Here is an 18,044-nt window from a genome sequence, read left to right as displayed (position 1 = left end):
TGCTCGGGACCGTAGGGGGATGAGGTCTACCCGGGAGGGTCTTCGCCGCGGGACCCTCGATGACTCACCGGTGCCAGGGAGGGGTGGCATCGGTGTGCCTGGTGTTGGCATTCTCCCCTCCCCCCCAGCCACCTACAACACCGGTGAGATCCCTGCAAGGCTCCAGGGGTGCGAGGGGCAGCAATGGCCTCCATCCCACCAACTTTGGGGGGCCACGGGGGGCACTGTCCCAGGAGGCAGCAGGGCCCTGTAGCACCCAGGGGGCAGGGGGTGCCCAGAGAGGGGGCTGCGCATGGGGTGGGGGCTGCATGGAGCCGCCTGGGCAGGCGCTGGCTGGGGGCCATGTGTGGGAAGAATCCTTGTGATCCCATGGCCACAGCCATCCCAGGCACCTCCACTCCGCAGGGCTTGCACAACATCCAGGGGCCTCTGGTGCGGTGGTGGGGGGCACAGAGCAGCCCTTCGGATCCCCCCCCAGGCTGCCTGGCCATCCCCTGCCTCTGCCCCCGCCTCTGCCCCCAATGGCCCTGCTGCAGGGGTGGCTTCCCAGGAACATCTGGACCTTCCTCCCAAACATCTGGCGCAGCAGCAGCCCGAGGACCCCCTCCCAGCCGGCTCCTTCCCCTCCCTGCACCTCTGCCAGCACTGCTGCCTCACCGGGGTGTGGCGGGGGCAGGCATGTGACATCATTGTTTTAACAGGTGACTTCACTCGGGGGGGGGCTGCAGGCAGCTGCCTGCTGATGGGTGCATGCAGCGCTCCCCATCTCCCCCTCCCTCCTCCCCCCAGCACCCAGCCTCAGCCCCTCACAGGCAGCAGCGTGGCAGGGTGCTGCGGCAGATGGATGACTTCCCGGCTCTGGCTCTGACATCAGGGCTCTGGCTCCGCCATCATGGCCACGGCTGCGGTGGCAGGGCAGTGACGAGGGGCTCTCCTGGGGTGGCGGGGGGGTGCTGGCCCCCCAGGGACCTGTGGCCAGAGAGGGGACAGTGCTGTCAGGGGCAGGCTGGCAGTGAGCTTGGCCCGGGGAGGGGTCCAGCTGCCAGCCCCCGCTGGGGCCAGCAGCCCCCCCTGCTGCCTGGGTTGTGTCTGGGGTCCCAGAGCCAGATGGATCCCGGGGGCCCTTTAAAATGCTGCAATTTTTGGCAGCGCAGCCCCAGCCCGGACCAGCCAAAAATGCAGATTCTGGTGACGGAGCTGCGTTACCGAACCTCCAAGGCAGGATGGGATGCTCCCTGCAGAGAAAAGGGTGTTTTGGTGAGACGAGAGAACCGAGGGCATTTTTGGGGACGGAGCTGCTGGCCCCAGCCCAGGGGGCTCTGCTGTAACCCCGCGGGTGGGCCCGCAGGGCAGAGACGGGTGCCTCTGGCCCATCGCCAGGAGCTGGTGGTGAGTGTGGGCAACCAGCTCTGCCTCCTCTGGGAGCTGAAGTTGGGCAAGCAATGCCCGGCCCTGCTGACATGGGGACGCCACAGATGGGTGGGCTGCTCCCCCATCCTTGACCCAAGTGGTGCTCCCCCCGGCAGGGATGTCGGGGACAGCGAGGGTCCCGCTGCCCTGGGATGCTGCTGGGCCCCCTGCTCTGCAGAGGAACCCCATGGCGCTGCCCAGGTGTTTGCCCCCGGGGTCGGTCCTGCTCCTCACTGGGTCTCTGGGACTCGCGGGGTGAACGGGGCTGATGGCTTGTGCCCGGCCCTGCCACCCGCCGGTCCCCTGGCTCTCCCATCCCACTCCTGATCCCCAGCGGCATCTCCAGCCTGGCCGACGGGAGCGTGGCCACTGCCGGCCGGGACGGGCAGGGGCATAGCCAGGGTCCAAGCACCGTGGAGCCACAGGATGTGACCCCGGCACCACGCGTGGGCACGGGCCTTGCGGTGCCGGAGGCCAGGCCTGCCATGGCCACCCTGGGCCTGCCCCTGCCCATACCATACCTATGCCATAACCCTGCCCATACCTATACCATACTGTGCCCCTGCCCATACCATACCTCTGCCATAACCCTGCCCATACCTATACCATACTGTGCCCCTGCCCTACCATACCTACACCATACCCCTGTCCCTGCCCTACCATACCTATCCATACCCCTGCCTACACTATGCCATACCTATACCATACTGTACCTCTGCCCATACCATACCCAGACCATACCATGCCCCTGCCCTGGCCATACCTGGATCATACCCCTGCCTATGCCATACCCCACCTATACCATACCCCTGCCCATACCATACCCCTGCCTATACTATGCCATACCCCACCTATACCATACCCCTGCCCATACCATACCCCTGCCTATACTATGCCATACCTATATCATGCCATACCCCTGCCCATACCATAACTGTACCATTCCCATACCTCTACCATACCATACCCTTGCCTATACCATACCTATACCATACCATACCCCCCCATATGATACCCTTGCCCATACCTCACCTATACCAAACCATGCCCCTGCCCGTATCATACCCATAGCATACCTATACCATTCCCCTGCCCATATCATACCATACCATGCCCATGCCCCTGCCATACCTATACCCCACACCATACCATGCCGTAGCTATACCATACCACACCCCTACCCCTGCCCATGCCATACCTATACCATACCTATACCCCACACCATGCCATGCCCTTGCCCATACCCGGCCGGTGGGGGCAGCCCCCGCACCCCACGCGCATGCGCGGCTGCGCTGCCGCCGCGTAGGACCCCCCCGTCCGTCCTCCGCGCTGGCGCCCCCCCCCCCCCCCCCTCCAAGTCCGCGCGCGCGGCGGTGGTGGCTCGAGCCCGGTGACGTCAGGCGAGCGGCGGCGCGCGCTCCCTCCCTTCATCCCTCCGCCGCGGCGGCGGCGCGCGCAGCCCCCCCGCCCCCACCCCGCCGCCCCCGGCGCCGCCGCCGCCGCCGCCCAGCCCGGAGGGTCCGCCCGGCTCCGCCCGCCCCGGCCCGGCCCGCCCCCGCCCGCGCCCCCTCCCGCCCTCCGCGGATGTCGGTGCGCGGGCCCGGGACGCGCCGCCCCGCGGGCAGCACGGCGTGAGGAGCCGCCGCCGCCGAGCCGCCGGCATGGGGCCGCTGCTGCCCCTCGCCGGGTGCCTGCTGGCCCTGCTGGCCGCGCCCGCCGTCCGCGCCCTCGAAGGTGAGTCCGGGGGCGGCGGCGCCGGTCCCCCCGCGGGGCGCGGTGCGGTGCGGGGCGGGCGGCGGGGGCAGGGGGCAGAGCCGCAGCTGCGCGGCCCCGTGGCCGCTGTCGGGGGCGCGGAGCCGGGAGCGGCCGGGCTCCGGCGGGGCTGCAGCGCTCGGCCGGGCCGGGGAGGGGGCGGGGGGCGCCGCCGTGACAAAGCAGAGTGGGCGCAGCCCGGCCCCGCCGGGGCGGGGGGCAACGGGAGCGGGCGGCGCGTCCTTCCCCGCGCTCGCCGCCGCCGCAATGGCAGGATTTGTGTGTGTCTCCCCCCCCCCGCCGCAGCCGCGGGTGGCCGCTCGCTCCCTCTCCCCGTTTTCTCTCTCTCTGCCAGTTTCTGGTGACTTTCAGCACCCCCACCCCCCTCCCCACCATCCCATTTTCCCCTGGAATCCAAAGTTGTCCCCGCAGCCAGGCAGGAAAGTTGGAGCTTAGCGCCGCTGCGGGAGCCGGGGGTTCCGGGGCCCGGGGTTCCCTGGGGGTCGGGGGTCCCGGGGGCCGGGGTCCCCCAACTCCCCGGGGCCGTCCGTGACAGCCCGGCCTGGCCCCGCGCCCCTGCTCTTGCACAATCGGGGCTGCTTCTCCCGGGGCCGCGGCAGCCCCGCTGCGGAGTTTGGCCGTGGCCTGTCTGGTGGCACTGGGAAAATGTTTACCCAGTGATGGGGCTGTCTGTCCGTCTGTCTGTTCAGCCTCCCCTGCCAGCCGCTTTTTTCCAAGCTGCGCACGTCTCGTTCCCTGCTATTATTGATCTATTCAGTAAATACTTTAGCGAGCTCGTCAGCTCAATGGCCGGGTTTTTGAATGTACAAGGGGCTGCTCTTGGCAGCCGGAGAGCGTTTGGGACCTGGCAGACGAACGAGCCGGGAACCGGCGGCGGCGAAGTTCCTTGCAATGCCTGAATGCGTGGGTCAGGAGGCTGTTTTTCCCTTTAAAAGCAGGGAGATGGGGGTTCTGAGTTGGCTTTCTCTGCTTTCCTCTTATGGGTTTCCTCTGTCCAGATGGGAACGGCCTGGCGAAGGCGGGAGACTGGAGCAATTGGTGGGTTTTTTGGGAAGGTTTTTCCATCCCCTCTTCTCCCACCATGGAGTGAACTGGGCGAAGCCACTGGCATTTGGTGTCGTGGCAGTGCCCAGCCCATCACCAGATCGCAGGGATGGAGGAGGAGGAGGTTGGGGCAAACGTCAGATCCCTGCCCCAGATCAGTGTCTGGGGCTGCAGGAGGCTGGAGCCTGCGGTTTCCATCCCTCTAGCCCCTCCTTGTCCCGCTGGAGCTCTGGGCGCTTAATTAGGGTCCCTTGAAGGGAGGTGGCAGGAACAGAGAAGCTCATAGCACCCCGCAGCTGCCCCTGCTCAGCTGACACCTGCGTGGTCATTAGCGCAGGGCTGATTGACCTGCTGGCACCACTGGTGGTGCAGGTGATGGTGAACGGCTGAGCCCGATGGGGTCACCGGCCCCCACCCTGCTCCCAGGGACCCCAGGTCTCGGAGGCGTCATCCCCCTCGGTGGTGGCTGGGAGCAGCCGGTGGATCCAGAAGTTGGTGGGGGTGGGAGGGACAGGCATCACTCATTGCATAAGCTGCGTTGCCTTTGGAAACAGGGCTGCAGAAGGATGATGTGCTGGAGGGAAGTTCGTTCATCCTCTTCTCCGCCCCGGCCGCCAGAGTGGGGCAAAAGCCAGCACAGAGACACCCCCTCCTTACAGCGGCACCATCCCCTCCCGAGGGGCTCACTGGGGGTGGTGCTGGGGGTGAGGTGCTGTGCCGGCCCTCAGGAGCCTTGGGCAGCCCAGCAGGGCGAGGGGTCCTCCCGAGAGCTGGGGAAGGAGCTGTGCAAGTCTGTGGGCGGGGGGATGCAGAGGGGGCTCGCAAAGCCCCCCCGCCCTGGCAGGGCTGGCTGGGAAGCAGAAGGTGACACCTCGGTGGCACCTGAGCTGGTTCCCTGGTCCCAGCAGTCCTGGCTGGGCTCCGGTGTTCCTGGCTGCTGGTGACCACTGCGGGCAGGGGGAGCTCGGTGTGATGGGGCTCTGGGGGAGCTGTGGGGTGCAGGGTCCCCAAGTGCGGTGCAGAGACCCAACTCCCCCACACCCACTGCCTCGGTTTGCACCCCCAAACTGCTGCCTTGGTTTGCAGCCCTGGAAGCTGTTCATTTATTCCTGGCTTTGGGGGCAGGGGAAGGGGGAGGCAAAGTCCGGCTGGTGGGGCAGCGGGATGGGGGGAAGCTCTTCCCGGGGGACAAAGGGCGCTGGCACATGCTCCCATCTGCCAGGTGGCAGGGAGCTTCCTCGGGTCCCACTGCCTCGGCGGGCAGAGCTGGGCAGCCGTCGGGAGAGGGGCGAGGGCAGGCAGGAGTCGCCCCACTTCTGCTTTGGAAATAGCTGTGGTTAAGGGTGGCTGCGGTGTTTTGGTGCAGCGCTTCCCTCTCACTGCCTTGGTGGTCCCGTGTGTCCCGTGTGCGTGAGGGGAGTGCATGTGCCCGTGCCGCTTCCCTGGGCGTGCGTGGACATGCCCGGAGCCAGGCTGGGTTCAGCAGAGGTGAAGAGAGGAGTGTTTGGGGGGGAGATGGCGGTCAGGGACTGCTGCAGGGACTGGGACTGCCTGCGGGGACTGGCGAGCAGCTCCTCCGTGCAGTGGTGGGGATGGGAGGGTGCCCAGCATCCCCGGCAGAACTTGGGGTTCCCGGGAGTCCCATGGGGCTCTGCCCCTGTGCGGGAGCTGCTGCGCTGTGGGATGGCAGTGTGCCCTGGTGCTGCTGCAGTGTCTGGGGGAGAGGACTGGGCTCTGGAAGCTGTCCCACACGGTCCCGGTCCGGTGACGTGCATTGACGTTGAGAGGATGGGGCAGCAGTGGAGCATCCCTGGCAAAGCCTGGCAGCGCCGCCCGTTTTGGGGTGAAACCGAGGCGTTGCCTTCTCGGTGCTTCCAAAGCTGTTCTGAGGTGCTGTGGGTGGTGCGGAGGTGGCAGCAGCTGCGATGTCCCCTCGTCTTTGGTGTCTCAGCCCCACCACTCGCCCCTCATCTTCTCTCCGTGCCATTTCTATGTGCTCGGCAGCAGCCCATGAGCCAGGAAGGAGTGGGGGCTGCTCGCACCCTCCAGCTGCCGATGCTTTTCCCTGGTGTCAAGCACCAGTTGGGCTGATGGGGAGCAAAACTGCCCCAGTTGCCCCTGTTCCTCAGCCTTGGTGTTTGTTGGTTCCTCTTGGCCATCAGCCTGTCCCGGGTCCACGGCTGGCTCCCGGCGGGGCAGGGCTTGTTGCCTGCCTGGTACGCTGGCCAGCGTGGGCTCCACTCTGCTGCACGTGGCGTCCCCATCTCCTTGCAGAAACAGCAGGATCAGAGCAGAAAAGCAGAGGCAAGTTAAGGGAAAAACTGCGAAACCAGCTGCTACGTGGAGTCCTCGAGTACGCCCCAGGGGGGGACATAAGCAGCTTGGAGGCGTGAGGGTTGGCCCCCAAAACTGTCCTCCTGCTCACTGGGATGAGGATGTTTGGGAAAAGAGGACGGGCAGGGTGATCTCAGCCCCTCTCCTTCCCCCTCCGGGAGGGCGTGGGGGGACCCATCTGCCGCTCAAGGGCTGTGGTCGCGTCCCGGTTATCTCCCGGTGTTTGCTGCGTTGTGGGCTGAGACTGGGGGGCTGTGATTGAGGATGGGGCAGGGCGAGGAGCCCTTCGGGCACAAACCGGGAGCATCATTACTGTTCATAGAGGTGACCGTGGTGGCCGGGTAGGGATGTTGGGCACGCGGGGGTCTGTGGCACCGTGCTGACGTGCACTGTGGGCCAGCGGGTTGTTGCATGGCTTGTTCCTGTGCAGCGGCGGCACGAGCAGCCGGCGATGGAGAGGAGGGAGCTGCTCTCGCCGTGAGGTGGATCCTGCCGGCGAGGCCTCGCCAGCATCTTGTGAGTGCTGGGGAAGCTCTGCGGGGAGCCACTGCTTCACACACCTTCCCTGGGACAGGTGCCTGCAGCTGGGGGTTTTGCTGCCTTCGATGCCCCGGGAGGCAGGAGGAGGTGAGCTCACCTCTGCGACCACGCACAGCGCTCTGGGATTCTGGGGTGACCTCCTGAGCCCACGCTCCCCATGGATCAGGATCTCATCAGGGGCTGTGCCTACATCGCGCCCCGAGGAGCGGCTCCGAAGCAGCAAGGGGGGCAGTGCCCCTGTGAGTGCCCTTTGCCCTGGGGAGGGGGTGCATGGGGGGGGCTTCCCGAAACCATGGGACAGCCCGGGGTGCTGCGGTCAGGGCTGGGTCCTTGGGAGCCATCGAGAGCCCGGGGGGGACACGACAGGCTGTGCTGTGGTCCTGCTGAGTCGGCACGATTAGCACGGTGGTAACCGGCAGGCGAGACGGCGGCTTCGTCATGGGGCGGGAGGTTCCTCTTCCAGGCGTTGAAATGACTTTGGCTTCCAGACCCGTGTCAAGCACCTTCCTTGTGCCAACCCCGCAAATAAAATCCTTGCCCTGTGCCCCTGAGACCCCCTGGCCGACCCACAGCCCTGCTTGGGGGCTGCACCTCCCTGAAAGCCACCCGCTGCTCGTGGTGCCTCAGCTGAGAGCAAAGTCATCCGGCTCCCAGCTCATCCCGAAATGCCCGGGATGAATCCAGTAGTCCCAGGAGTGGGAAATGGACTCCTTAGAGATGGTGCCGGTTCCTGGTCGCGGCGGCGCGGGGCTGACTCATACGGTGAGCGATGGATGCGTCTGCCCGTTTCCTTCCTGTGGTCCCTGCTTTGCCCAGCAGACAAGACTCTCCTTGTGCTTGGGCTGAATTTTATCTGTGTCACCTCCTGGAGAGCCCCTTTGGCCGCGTTCCCATGGACGTCCTTCTCTGCGCAGGGACGCTTGGATCCTCAACCACCACCCGCGGGATGGGGTCCCTCCAGCAGCCTGTCCCCGCTCTGCCGCTGCCGTGGGTCCGCTGCTCCCTGGGACCCCGCCGGCTCCTCTGGGTGCAGCTGCCAGGGGGATGCGTTTCTGTGCCCCGTCAGCGTTGTGGCCGTGCGGAGGGAGCTGCCGAGGCCACTGAGCCCTGTTTTGTGCAGGAGGGGCACGTGGTGGTGCTGGTGCTGGGCCGAGTGCTGTGTGCGGGGGGTGGCCCCGTCTTGGGGAGTGCGGACGGTGTCTGTGCCCCGCGGGCAGATTGGTGACCCAGCGGGATGCGGCGTGCGCCGGGGCCTCACTGAGCGCCTGGGGAGGTTTTGGGTCCGGTGCTGGCTCTCCCGACTGGAGTGTCGGCTCCATTCACGCTGTAGCAGGCTGCCGAGGGGATGCGTTCTCCTCTCCAGGTTTTGCAAGCCAGTGCAAGACCGGCTCGAGCTATTTACAGGCCAGGTTTTGCTGTTGACTTAACTTTTCAGTCACTTCCATTTAATGTACCTTGGCAGGCTGACCTGCCAGGGGCAAGCAGCAGCAAATATTTTCAGTGTTTTCTAATTCGTCTCAAACTTCTTGTTTTCTTCACTCTGCCTCTTATTTTAAGAAGGAAAAGTACTGGGTGGGCCGTGAGGACAGTTTTGCTGGATGTTACTCTGTTGTGCGAGGTCGCTTTCCCCAACGCAGTCCAGCCATTTCTAGAGCTAAATATAAACTCCCCATGTCCTTTCTTAGCCAGGGGAGCGGAGCAGACAAGAGCTGCAATCATGCAGATGCTTTGCAGGATCAGAGACGGTCCCAGCACGGCTTGAAGCGAAGGGTTTGGGGGGTTGGCAACTGAAGTGTTGGATAATGACCTTGCTGGCAGCTCGGAGTCTCCAGAGGGACCGTGTCAAGGTGCCACTGAGGGGAGGGTCAGGAACAGCAGCCCCAGCTCCGGGGAGCGTCAGCCTGCAGCGAAGTCACGAGCGGGTCTGTAACGTCCAAAACGTGTGGACTGAGGCATCAGTGGGAATTGCGGGTGGCTGGGAGGGAGTCTAATTGGGTTGGAAGTCGCATCTTTAATTGAGTGGACTAATTAGCCTCTCGCAAGGTACCGTTTCTCCAAATGAGACCGCGGTGAGGATGGACGGGTGTTGGCAGTCGCATCCTGGTGTGGGAGCCGGGGACGGGCAGGTGACGGGCAAGGAAACCACGAGTGTGCAGTGGTTCATGTGGTCAGGAACGGGGGCTGCTGGTGTGGGCCGAGGGCAGGAATCGCTGCTTTTGGACTTGCTGCTGGACTCAGGCCTCCGGTGTGTGTCCCTTGGCCACCAAACTGAGGAGGAGGATTTCAGCTGAGAGGGGACGAAGGCCCTCCAAGCCATCCTGCTGCTGCTCCTCTGCCCCAGCCTTGCTGGGGGCGGCTGGGTTTTGTTTGCCGTGGGCTGCCAGGCAAATTGTTATTTTAATCTGCTGAGAGCTTTGAAACGCATCAGTCTCCTCCATTTACTTAATAAGGTGCAGCTCTTTGTTCGCAGGCGCCGCTGCAGCCGCCCGAGCACGGGGACAGCGCAGTCACAGGGTCCCGGGTTCGCACGGCAGTGCCTTGAGCTGACGAACGGTCGTGTGTCTCTGCCGCCGGTGGGGTGGGCTGCACCGCGGTGCCCGCACCTCGTGCCGCTGCATCAGGCTCTTCGGGGCCAAGTCCCTCCTGGTGTCAGCTTTGCCGCACCCCAGGGCAGGGGGCAGAGCCCCTCGATGTCGCGGCGGCACATGCCGGCACCCCACAGATGTGCCTGGTGATTTTTCTCTCCGTGCTGTGCTCAGAATATGAACACCGTGGCCTAAAGGATTGCACGTGGATGCAAACACTCGTGCGGCGAGTGTGACGCTGTGGCACCAGGGAGCAGCAGTGCAGGAGTACTGCCCGCCCTGCGCCTCCCTGCTCTGCGGGCCCCAGACTGATGCTGGGGCTGCTGCTAGTACCCACCCGCTTCCGTGTGCCGCTGCAGCCGCTCAGAGCACCCTTGTCTGGGGACAAGCACGTCGCCCATCCCCAGCTGCCGCCAGTGCCCCATAGCCATGCCCGGCTGGGTTTGGCGCCGGGAGAGCGGCTCCAGCTGGTGCATGACACTCGAGGGCGGCTCTGACCTGCGGCACCCCGAGCACGTGGCGCTTGTGGCTTCCCTGTCCTCCCTCGGACGCGTGTCCCGACTCGGTGCTGGACCCCATCCCTCCGGGCAGCCGGTGTGGGGAGGGGAGCCAGGAGAAGGCTGTGAAGGGTTTCCTCCCTGCGCTTGGCGCCGCGGGTGTCGTGGAGCCTTTTTATTGTTTGGAAAAGGAAGCACTTGGGTTTAATACTTCCCGCGGCGGCCGCCTTCCCAGCGGTCTGGGCGGATGCTGTGGGGCACCGGGGGCAAACGCCGTGCCGAGGGTTGGGCTGTGCCTGTGCCTCCACCCTGGGGCCGGCCACCGCCTTTGCCCCTGAGTGGGGACCCGCGATTCCCTGGTCATTTACAAGGAGGGAAATTTTCTGCCCGGTCCTGAAAACATCAGCTGAAATGTCCATGGGCTGCTGGCCTCGTCCGCACCGTGGGACACATCCCCTGTCACTCCCAGGGGCTGCTCCTGGCAAGGCCGGTGTCCCCAGGCCGGCTCAGCATCCCTGGGTTGGTGCCTGCCCTGCTGCCCTGGTTCCCTCCGCAGCCCCCGGCCGCCGGCAGCCCTGCCAGATGGGTTTGCTCAGCGTCTGCTCTCGCGGCCCAGAACGTGTTTTCCCTGCGGAAGAGCAGATTTGGAGCCCAGCGCTTATTCACCAGCTTGGTCTTCTCCTCCGCAGCTGCTCCGATGCCATCGTCCCTCAAAACCTGCCCAGCCCCATGGCCTTTCGGCTGCATAAAATCTTAAAGCTTCTTTTTCCGCAACTTACGGAAGGTAAAACCAGGATCCCTGAGCTGCAGGAACTGCCTTGGAGCATCCGAACGAACCAGGCGAGTGGTTCATTGCTGGCGTAGCTGAGCTGCGCTGGTGGCAATGCCAGGGGGCAGGGTAGTGCCTGGGACACAGCATCAGAGCAGGCATAACCATACCGGATTCCTCTTTAATCATTTTTACCAGTTATAAACAGATGGGATATTCCATCATGCCAAGGATTTTTTTTTTTTTTTCCCTTTACCTCTTAAAACACAGCTGAGCGGGGGTCTGGGAGCAGTGCAATGCTGAGCAAACCTGCCCCGGTCCCTTCATCGCACGGGGATGTGGCGGGGTCCTTCTGCCTCTACATGGCTGATCCGAACAGTGACAAATGCGGGCACCGTGCGGTGGCCCCGTGGGTGGCTTTAGGGTTCACTCTGGTGTTGTTGGGTTCCACCCTGCTTGGATTGGGAGCTCGCTGTCGGGTGGTGGCTGCAGGTCCTGGGCACTGCTGGGCTCTGCAGAGCGCGGGGCACTGTGCGCTTGGTGGATTGGCTTTCGGGGACTGGGGACAGGAGCAGGTGATGGCCCAAAGCCCTGTGCTGGCAGGGAGCGAGCAGGAGCGGGCGAGGCCAATTTTCTTGGGGAAACGGGTGCTACCGTGGGTTGTTTTCTCTTGGGGAGACCTTGAAATAGCAGGAGATGGTGTTGTGTGGTGGGTGGCGCAGTGGCTCCGTGACCTTGTCCTGCCCAGAGCTGGGAGATGCTCCCCCACAGCACGCACAGGTCCCGAGGGGACCTGGTGGCTGGAGATGGGTCTGGGGCTCCAGGTCCTCGTCCCCCTCGTGCTGCTCTCTGGCCTCCTGGAGCCCCTGCGTCCCTTGGGGCAGGACGGGGGACCGAGGGGGACACTTCTCCCTGCCTCGCTGCGGTGGGACGCCGACGTGCAGCCTGGCTGGGGCCCACAGGGGTGGCCACCCCAAGGTGGCCAGAGAGTCCCCAGGAGCCGGGTCATCCCTGGCGCAAGGGCCATGTTCACACGGGCAGGTGGACCAGGATCCAGAGCAGCTCCCCACGTGGATGCGCTGCTCGGGAATAAAAGTCCCTTTATGTGGGAATAATTAGTGTACTCAGAGCACGCTAATTATTCTGGGATAAAAGTGACTTTTATTCCGGCAGAGTGTCCTCTCAAAGGGCCCTTTCTGCCGGCTCCTGGGGCACAATAGCTGCTCTGCTCCGTTTCCCCATCTCAGACAAAGTCCTTATTTGCGAAGCCAGCGAAATTGAGTTGACTAATGAATTAAGGCCAATGGTTTTGGCCTGGCTCCAGCCCTTTGAAAGCCTTGGCGAGCTGATGCCCATCCCGGGCGGGAGGAAGCGCGGCACCCTCCTGCCCCAGCCGAGCCCCCGCCGGCTGGGCTGCCGTCGGCCCTGGGCTCTCCGCGGAGCTCTGGCAGTGTCCTGCCCCTGATTCCGCTGTCCAGATGAAATGCCTATTAATATATAACGTGCAATTGCTTTATTGCACAATGCAGGCAGGTCTCTGGAGGAAGCGTTATCAGCTTTAGCCACAAGCCATAAATAACTGCCTCCAGTGCAGAGCGCTACATTCTGTTTGGGTTCCCAACTGCCAAGGGTATAAACATCCCATTCTTATTGCTAGAATAAATAAAGGGAATAAAACCTTCTGAGCAGGTAGAGGTGGCTGGGGGGGGGGCTCCGCACCAGCCCCCCAGCTGGGGGGGGGGGTGTCTCCTGCCCGCTGCCCCCTCCCCATCCCTTGCCTGGGGCAGGGGAAGGGCCAGCCCTGGCGAGGGGCAGTGGGGGGAGCGGGGCATCCCCCCCGGCAGGGATGGCCGCTGGCCAGGGACGGCTGCAGCCCATCCAACTGCACAGGGAGGACTTAAGCCCCTTTCTCTTGGCTGCAAATGCTTTTTTTTCCCCTTTTTTTTCTTCCTTTTTTTTTTTTTTTCATTTAAATTGCAGATAAGCTGCAAAAAGAGAAAGAAATCAAAAAAGCATGATTCTTCCTTGAAACACCCTCCACTGCGTGGCTGGAGCCTGCCCCTTCTGCCCCTCCCCACCGCGTTTTGTATGATCGAGCTCTTTTTTTCTCCCCCCCGCCCCCCCCCCCCTCCCCCCAGTTCTGAAAATGCTCTGGATTTGTTTCATCTGGTTCCATCTCCTGCCATTTTTCAGTTCATTCTTCTGTGTATCTCTCCGTGGGGCTGGAGGCAGGAGGGGGACGAGGGCGATCACACCCCAGTGCAGATCCCCCAGCTTCTGAATTTGGTTTAAAATGCAAATCTCCCCGCTCCCTTTTTTTTTTTTTTTTTTTTTTTTTAAGTGCATTTGATGTGAAGGCGGCGGAGCTGCCGGGGAGTGGGAAGGGAAGGGGCTGGGCGGGGGGAGTGCATTCCTCCCAGCGCGTCCAGATTTCCTGATGCATGTTCGCATTTAAATCGTCTCCCCCCCCCCCCCCCCCCGGCATCTGTTTGAAGTCAGGTGATGGCGGTGCTGCCGCTGCAAGCCGCCCTTGGGAGCCACGATGTGATTTTACTCCCCTTCCCCCTTTCCGCTGGAGACGGATGCTCTCGGGCAGCCTCCATCTTCCCACGTCCTTGCCCCCCGCCATCCGTCGTCCCTCTCCTCCTTTGTCCGGGCTGGAGGCAGCGATGTGGGTCCTGCAGCCCCGTCCCAGGGTGTGCGGTGTCGGGGGGCTGCAATGGGGACAGACCCTGGTGTGTCACAGGCTCTGCCGGGGCTTCTCCCTCCTCCCTGGCTTGTGTTGCTGCTCGCTGCCCCGGGCATGGGGACTCCGCTGGGATTGTCCCTGGAGGGGGTCGTGGGGGTCCTGGCACACCCTGAGGTACCCGCTGCAGGAACCCGGTTGCTCCCAGTCTTCGCCTTGGGGGGGACAGGTGTCCCTTGCTGTGGGGAGTGCCCAGGCGGGCAATAGGAGGGTGCACAGAGCATGTCCTCCTCTGGGCGCGTTGGCCTCTGGGGACAGCAGGGTCAGTGGCCGGGCTGTCCCTGGGGGGTGATGGGCTCCTCGAGGGGGGCTGCCTGCCTGGCTGGCAGCTCCAGGGCACAGATCAAACCCATCCCGCACATCCCCCCCATCCCGGCAGCGGGGTCTGACACAGGGGGCGACAGCCCTGGGCCGGGGCTGGGGGCATTAGGAGCTTCCATCTGGGTCTGGAGAGTGTCACCCCCATCTCCAGAGGGCCAGAGGTGGGGACAGTAGGGACCAGGGGAGGCCCCGACACGCTGCAGGACGCACCAGGTCAGCGCCAAAAGCGGTGATGCTGGCTGCCAGCATTTCGCTTCAGTGGGATATTGGTGGTTGTTTCCAGCTGCCCCCCTTGGCGTCTCTAAAATCCGGGCGAGTCGCAGCGAACCTGCTTCGGACCCTCTGACTGCCCTCATCCGCGGCCGCGCCGTGGTTTTCCAGCTGGAGCCTTTCCTGAGAATGGCGTTTTCCTGCTGTTCCAACATCTCTGGCAAAGCGGAGGTGGGCTTTTCTTCACAAAATCGTCTCTTTTTTTTTTTTTTTTTTTAACAGGTTAATGCCATGTGATTCAGATGCAATAGTCAGACTTAAAAGGAAGGGGGGGGGAATAAAAATGTATTTTAAAGTCAATATTTACTTAGCAATTGGATGGTCCCCTCCCCCCGGCCGCATACCTGCGGCTTCTCCGTCGGGAATGGCCGGCAGCGCACAGCGACGTCATTCATGGGATGGAGCGTGGATCTGGTTTGAATCTTCCCCTTGGAGGGGGCCGGGTGGAAGAATTGCAAAAATGCATTTGAGCTGTTTAGAGATCTTGTATTTAAACGCAAAACAAACAAATAAGCCTTCCTTTCCCCTTCCCCTTGAAAAAAAAGTGACTACAAACTTTAGGTTTTGTTATTTTAAATGTCTCTATCACCCCGTCCCGCTTTTTGGAGCCTAAGGACCCAGCAAATTTACATTAGTCGCCAGTTTGCAAATTCTGCACAAGCTTCTGTGCTGCTGGACGCTGTGCCTCTGCGGGGTTTTGGGGCTTCGCCATCAGCCTGGTGGCTTCTGTCCCCCCTGGGGGAGCAGGGAAGGGCCGAGGGCATGTGTGCCTCCAAGCCTCATCCGTTCCTGGCGTCTGTGCCCTGACTGTGGAGAAACCCTGTGAATGGAAGAGTCCTGAAAGCACCAAAGAGGAAAAAAAAAAAATCACATTTTTTTCTGAAATTTGAGGACAAAGGATGGGCGATACTGGGGAGAAAAATGGAAGTATAAGGTGGCTCTGATTTTTGCGTTTGCTTAATTGGGCAACGAGGACGATCTTCCAGCTCGGTGCTGTGGGACTGCATGCCAGCGCTTCGGGGGGGGGGGGGGGGTGTCCCGCAGGGGACACGGGCCCGGCTGTGACTGTGGCAAGTGGCCTCAGAGCTGTGGCGTGCTCCGGCCGAGCGATGTCCTGAGCTGAGTCGACAGGGAGGGACGGTGAAACAAGATGGCTGATGGAACGGGCTCTCCCCCGAGAAAGGCAATTGGACAAAATCAGCCAAAACAGTAACTGGGAGCAGAGCAGATCACAGCAGCGGCATCCCCGGCACTTTGGACTGTGTAACACCTTCTTGGTGCGCGCTGCCGCACTCGGGGTGGCGCTGAGCTCGCCAGGGATTGTTGGGGCGGCAGCTCGGCGGATGCCACCTTTGCTTGCCAGGACCTTGCTGTCCCCCGCTGGTTTCCCATCCGGCTTTTGCCCTCCGGCACAGCCAGGCAGGTTTCTGTTTTGCCGAGGGTGTCCGGCCAGGGCTCCATGGACCCTTGGACCCCCCTGACTGCTGCCGTGGCCGAGCCCACGTGCCGGGCAGGTTTGCGGAGTCAGTGCCGGGCTGTGTTTGCGCCACGCCGGGATGGGGAGAGGGGAGCGAGGAGCTGGGGACGGAGACCTGGGAGGAATGTGGAGTGGATTTATTTTTCTCCCTCTCGAGTTTTCTTCCTCTCCCCCCCCAGCCCCGAACATCTGTTTTGCAAATCACACTCATTCCAGTCCGTATTTATGGCCAGCGCCGTTTCCTTTTCAATGCAGCGGCCGCGGCGGGGAGGAGGAAAGTTTGGTTTGCTCAGGGAAGGGGATGGTGAATATTTCTGTGGTTTCCTCCCAGTCGATCTGGGTTTTTGTGCCATACTCATCTGTGCACTGAAGGCAGTTTGGCTTCTGTTCAAGGTGAAGACCTCCTGCTCCCCAGCCTCCCAAAAGAGTCCATTTAAATGGAAGTGTTGATTTCTTGCTTCAGGCAAAAAATGAGATGTGTTTTGTTGTGTTTCTGTATCAGCCCGTTCCCCACCAGGGCCAGGAGGTGCAGCCAGGCTGTCGGTCCCATCCCCACTGGGATGACCAGGGCTCTGCTCCCCCACAACGGAGAAGAAGGATCCCCTTTCCTGCGCCCAAACAGCCATTTTTTTGCCTTTTTTTTTAGAACCATTTCCCTCCCGGCTCTGTTCCCTTTGAATTACTTTAAAGCAGGGATCTCTCCTCCGACTGCCAAGGAGGGGAGGTGTTTGGGGGGGCCAGCTCCCGCAGCTGTCCCGGCCCTGCTTTGAGCCGGCCATTGTGCGCTCCATGAAGGCGCCTTTATCCTCGGTCCCAGGGCCGGAGCTCCGCTCGCCGTTGACGCGGCGGCTGCTGCGGCTGCCCAGCTTTCGGAAAGAAATTTGGCTCCGGGTGAAGGATGCATTAACAGACACCTTCTCTAATTGTCCACCTGGCACTGAGGCATCCTGACGCTTACTCCGGGGCCATTTAACTCGCTGGGAACACGCTGTGCAGAAGCAGGGAGCGCGTGGGGTTGCCGAGGGGCTGGGAGAGCTGGCTGCCGGGAGGGGGAGCAACCCCCTTCCCTCCCCTTGTGGGGGCGGTGTGTGGGAGCCGCTCCGGCAACAGCGAGGCCTCGTAATGCCGAAGCTCCACGTGTCTGGGCATGGCGGAGGGGGGACGGCCGGCGGCCTGAGCCGGCTTCAAACCAATTCGGAGCTAGTATTATCATAGAAATCATAGACTCATAGAATGGTTTGGGTGGGAAGGGACCTTAAAGATCACGCAGTCCCACCCCCTGCCCCGGGCAGGGACACCTCCCACCAGCCCAGGTTGCTCCAAGCCCCGTCCAACCTGGCCTTGAACCCCTCCAGGGATGGGGCAGCCACAGCTTCTCTGGGCAACCTGGGCCAGGGGCTCACCCCCCTCACAGCAAACAATTTCTCGTATCTCAGATTTCATCTAAATCTCCCTCTTCCAGTGTAAAACCCTTCCCCCTCATCCCATGGCTCCCCTCCCTGCTCCAGAGTCCCTCCCCAGCTTTCCTGGAGCCCCTTTAGGGACTGGAAGGGGCTGGAAGGTCTCCCTGGAGCCTTCTCTTCTCCAGGCTGAACCCCCCCAGCTCTCTCAGCCTGTCCCCACAGCAGAGGGGCTCCAGCCCTCTGGTCATCTCTGTGGCCTCCGCTGGATCTATTCGAACAGGTCCATGTCCTTCTTACGTTGGGGACTCCAGAGCTGGACGCAGTACTCCAGGTGGGGTGTCACCAGAGGAGAGCAGAGGGGCAGAATCCCCTCCCTCGCCCTGCTGGCCACGCTTCTTGTGATGCGGCCCAGGATGGGGGTGGTCTCTGGGCTGCCAGCGCACATTGCTGGCTCCTGTTGAGCTTCTCGCCCACCAGCACCCCCAGGTCCTTCTCCTCAGGGCTGCTCTCCAGCCATTCTCCACCCAGACTGTGTTTGTGCCTGGGATTGCCATGACCCAGGTGCAGTACCTTGCTGAACTTCATGAGGTTTGCATGGGCCCACCTCTCAAGCCTGTCCAGGTCCCTCTGGATGGTATCCCTTCCCTCCAGCGTGGCTGGCAAGCATCTGTGCTCCAGGGCCGGTGTCTTCAGTGCAAAACACGATCCTGTCCTGGCTCTGGTTTCTCTTCCCATGTAGATGCAGCCCCGCAGGGCTGTGAGCGGCTGGGAAGCGCTTGCCAGGAGTTTGCCCCCATCCTGTAGGTCTCCCCGCTTCCCTCGGGGGGGCCAGGAGGCAGGTCAGAGGCTGAGCCCGACCCAGGGGAGACGGTGGC

General features: G+C 62.7%; 1 protein-coding gene across 1 annotated transcript in view; it reads left to right on the top strand.

Annotated features, from left to right (window-relative positions):
- Positions 1 to 2,995: 2,995 nt before the first annotated feature.
- The window catches only part of LRP1 (LDL receptor related protein 1), an 86,318-nt gene continuing 71,269 nt past the window's right edge, over positions 2,996 to 18,044 (top strand). The window contains 1 exon segment of the mRNA XM_054183248.1: positions 2,996 to 3,144. Within this exon segment, the coding sequence (XP_054039223.1) occupies positions 3,072 to 3,144 (73 nt within the window). The 5' untranslated portion in view covers positions 2,996 to 3,071.

The sequence above is a fragment of the Rissa tridactyla genome, chromosome 24 (genome assembly GCF_028500815.1).
Source record: "Rissa tridactyla isolate bRisTri1 chromosome 24, bRisTri1.patW.cur.20221130, whole genome shotgun sequence".
NCBI classification, from domain to species: Eukaryota; Metazoa; Chordata; class Aves; order Charadriiformes; family Laridae; genus Rissa; species Rissa tridactyla.
This window is presented reverse-complemented; position numbering and strand designations above follow the sequence as displayed.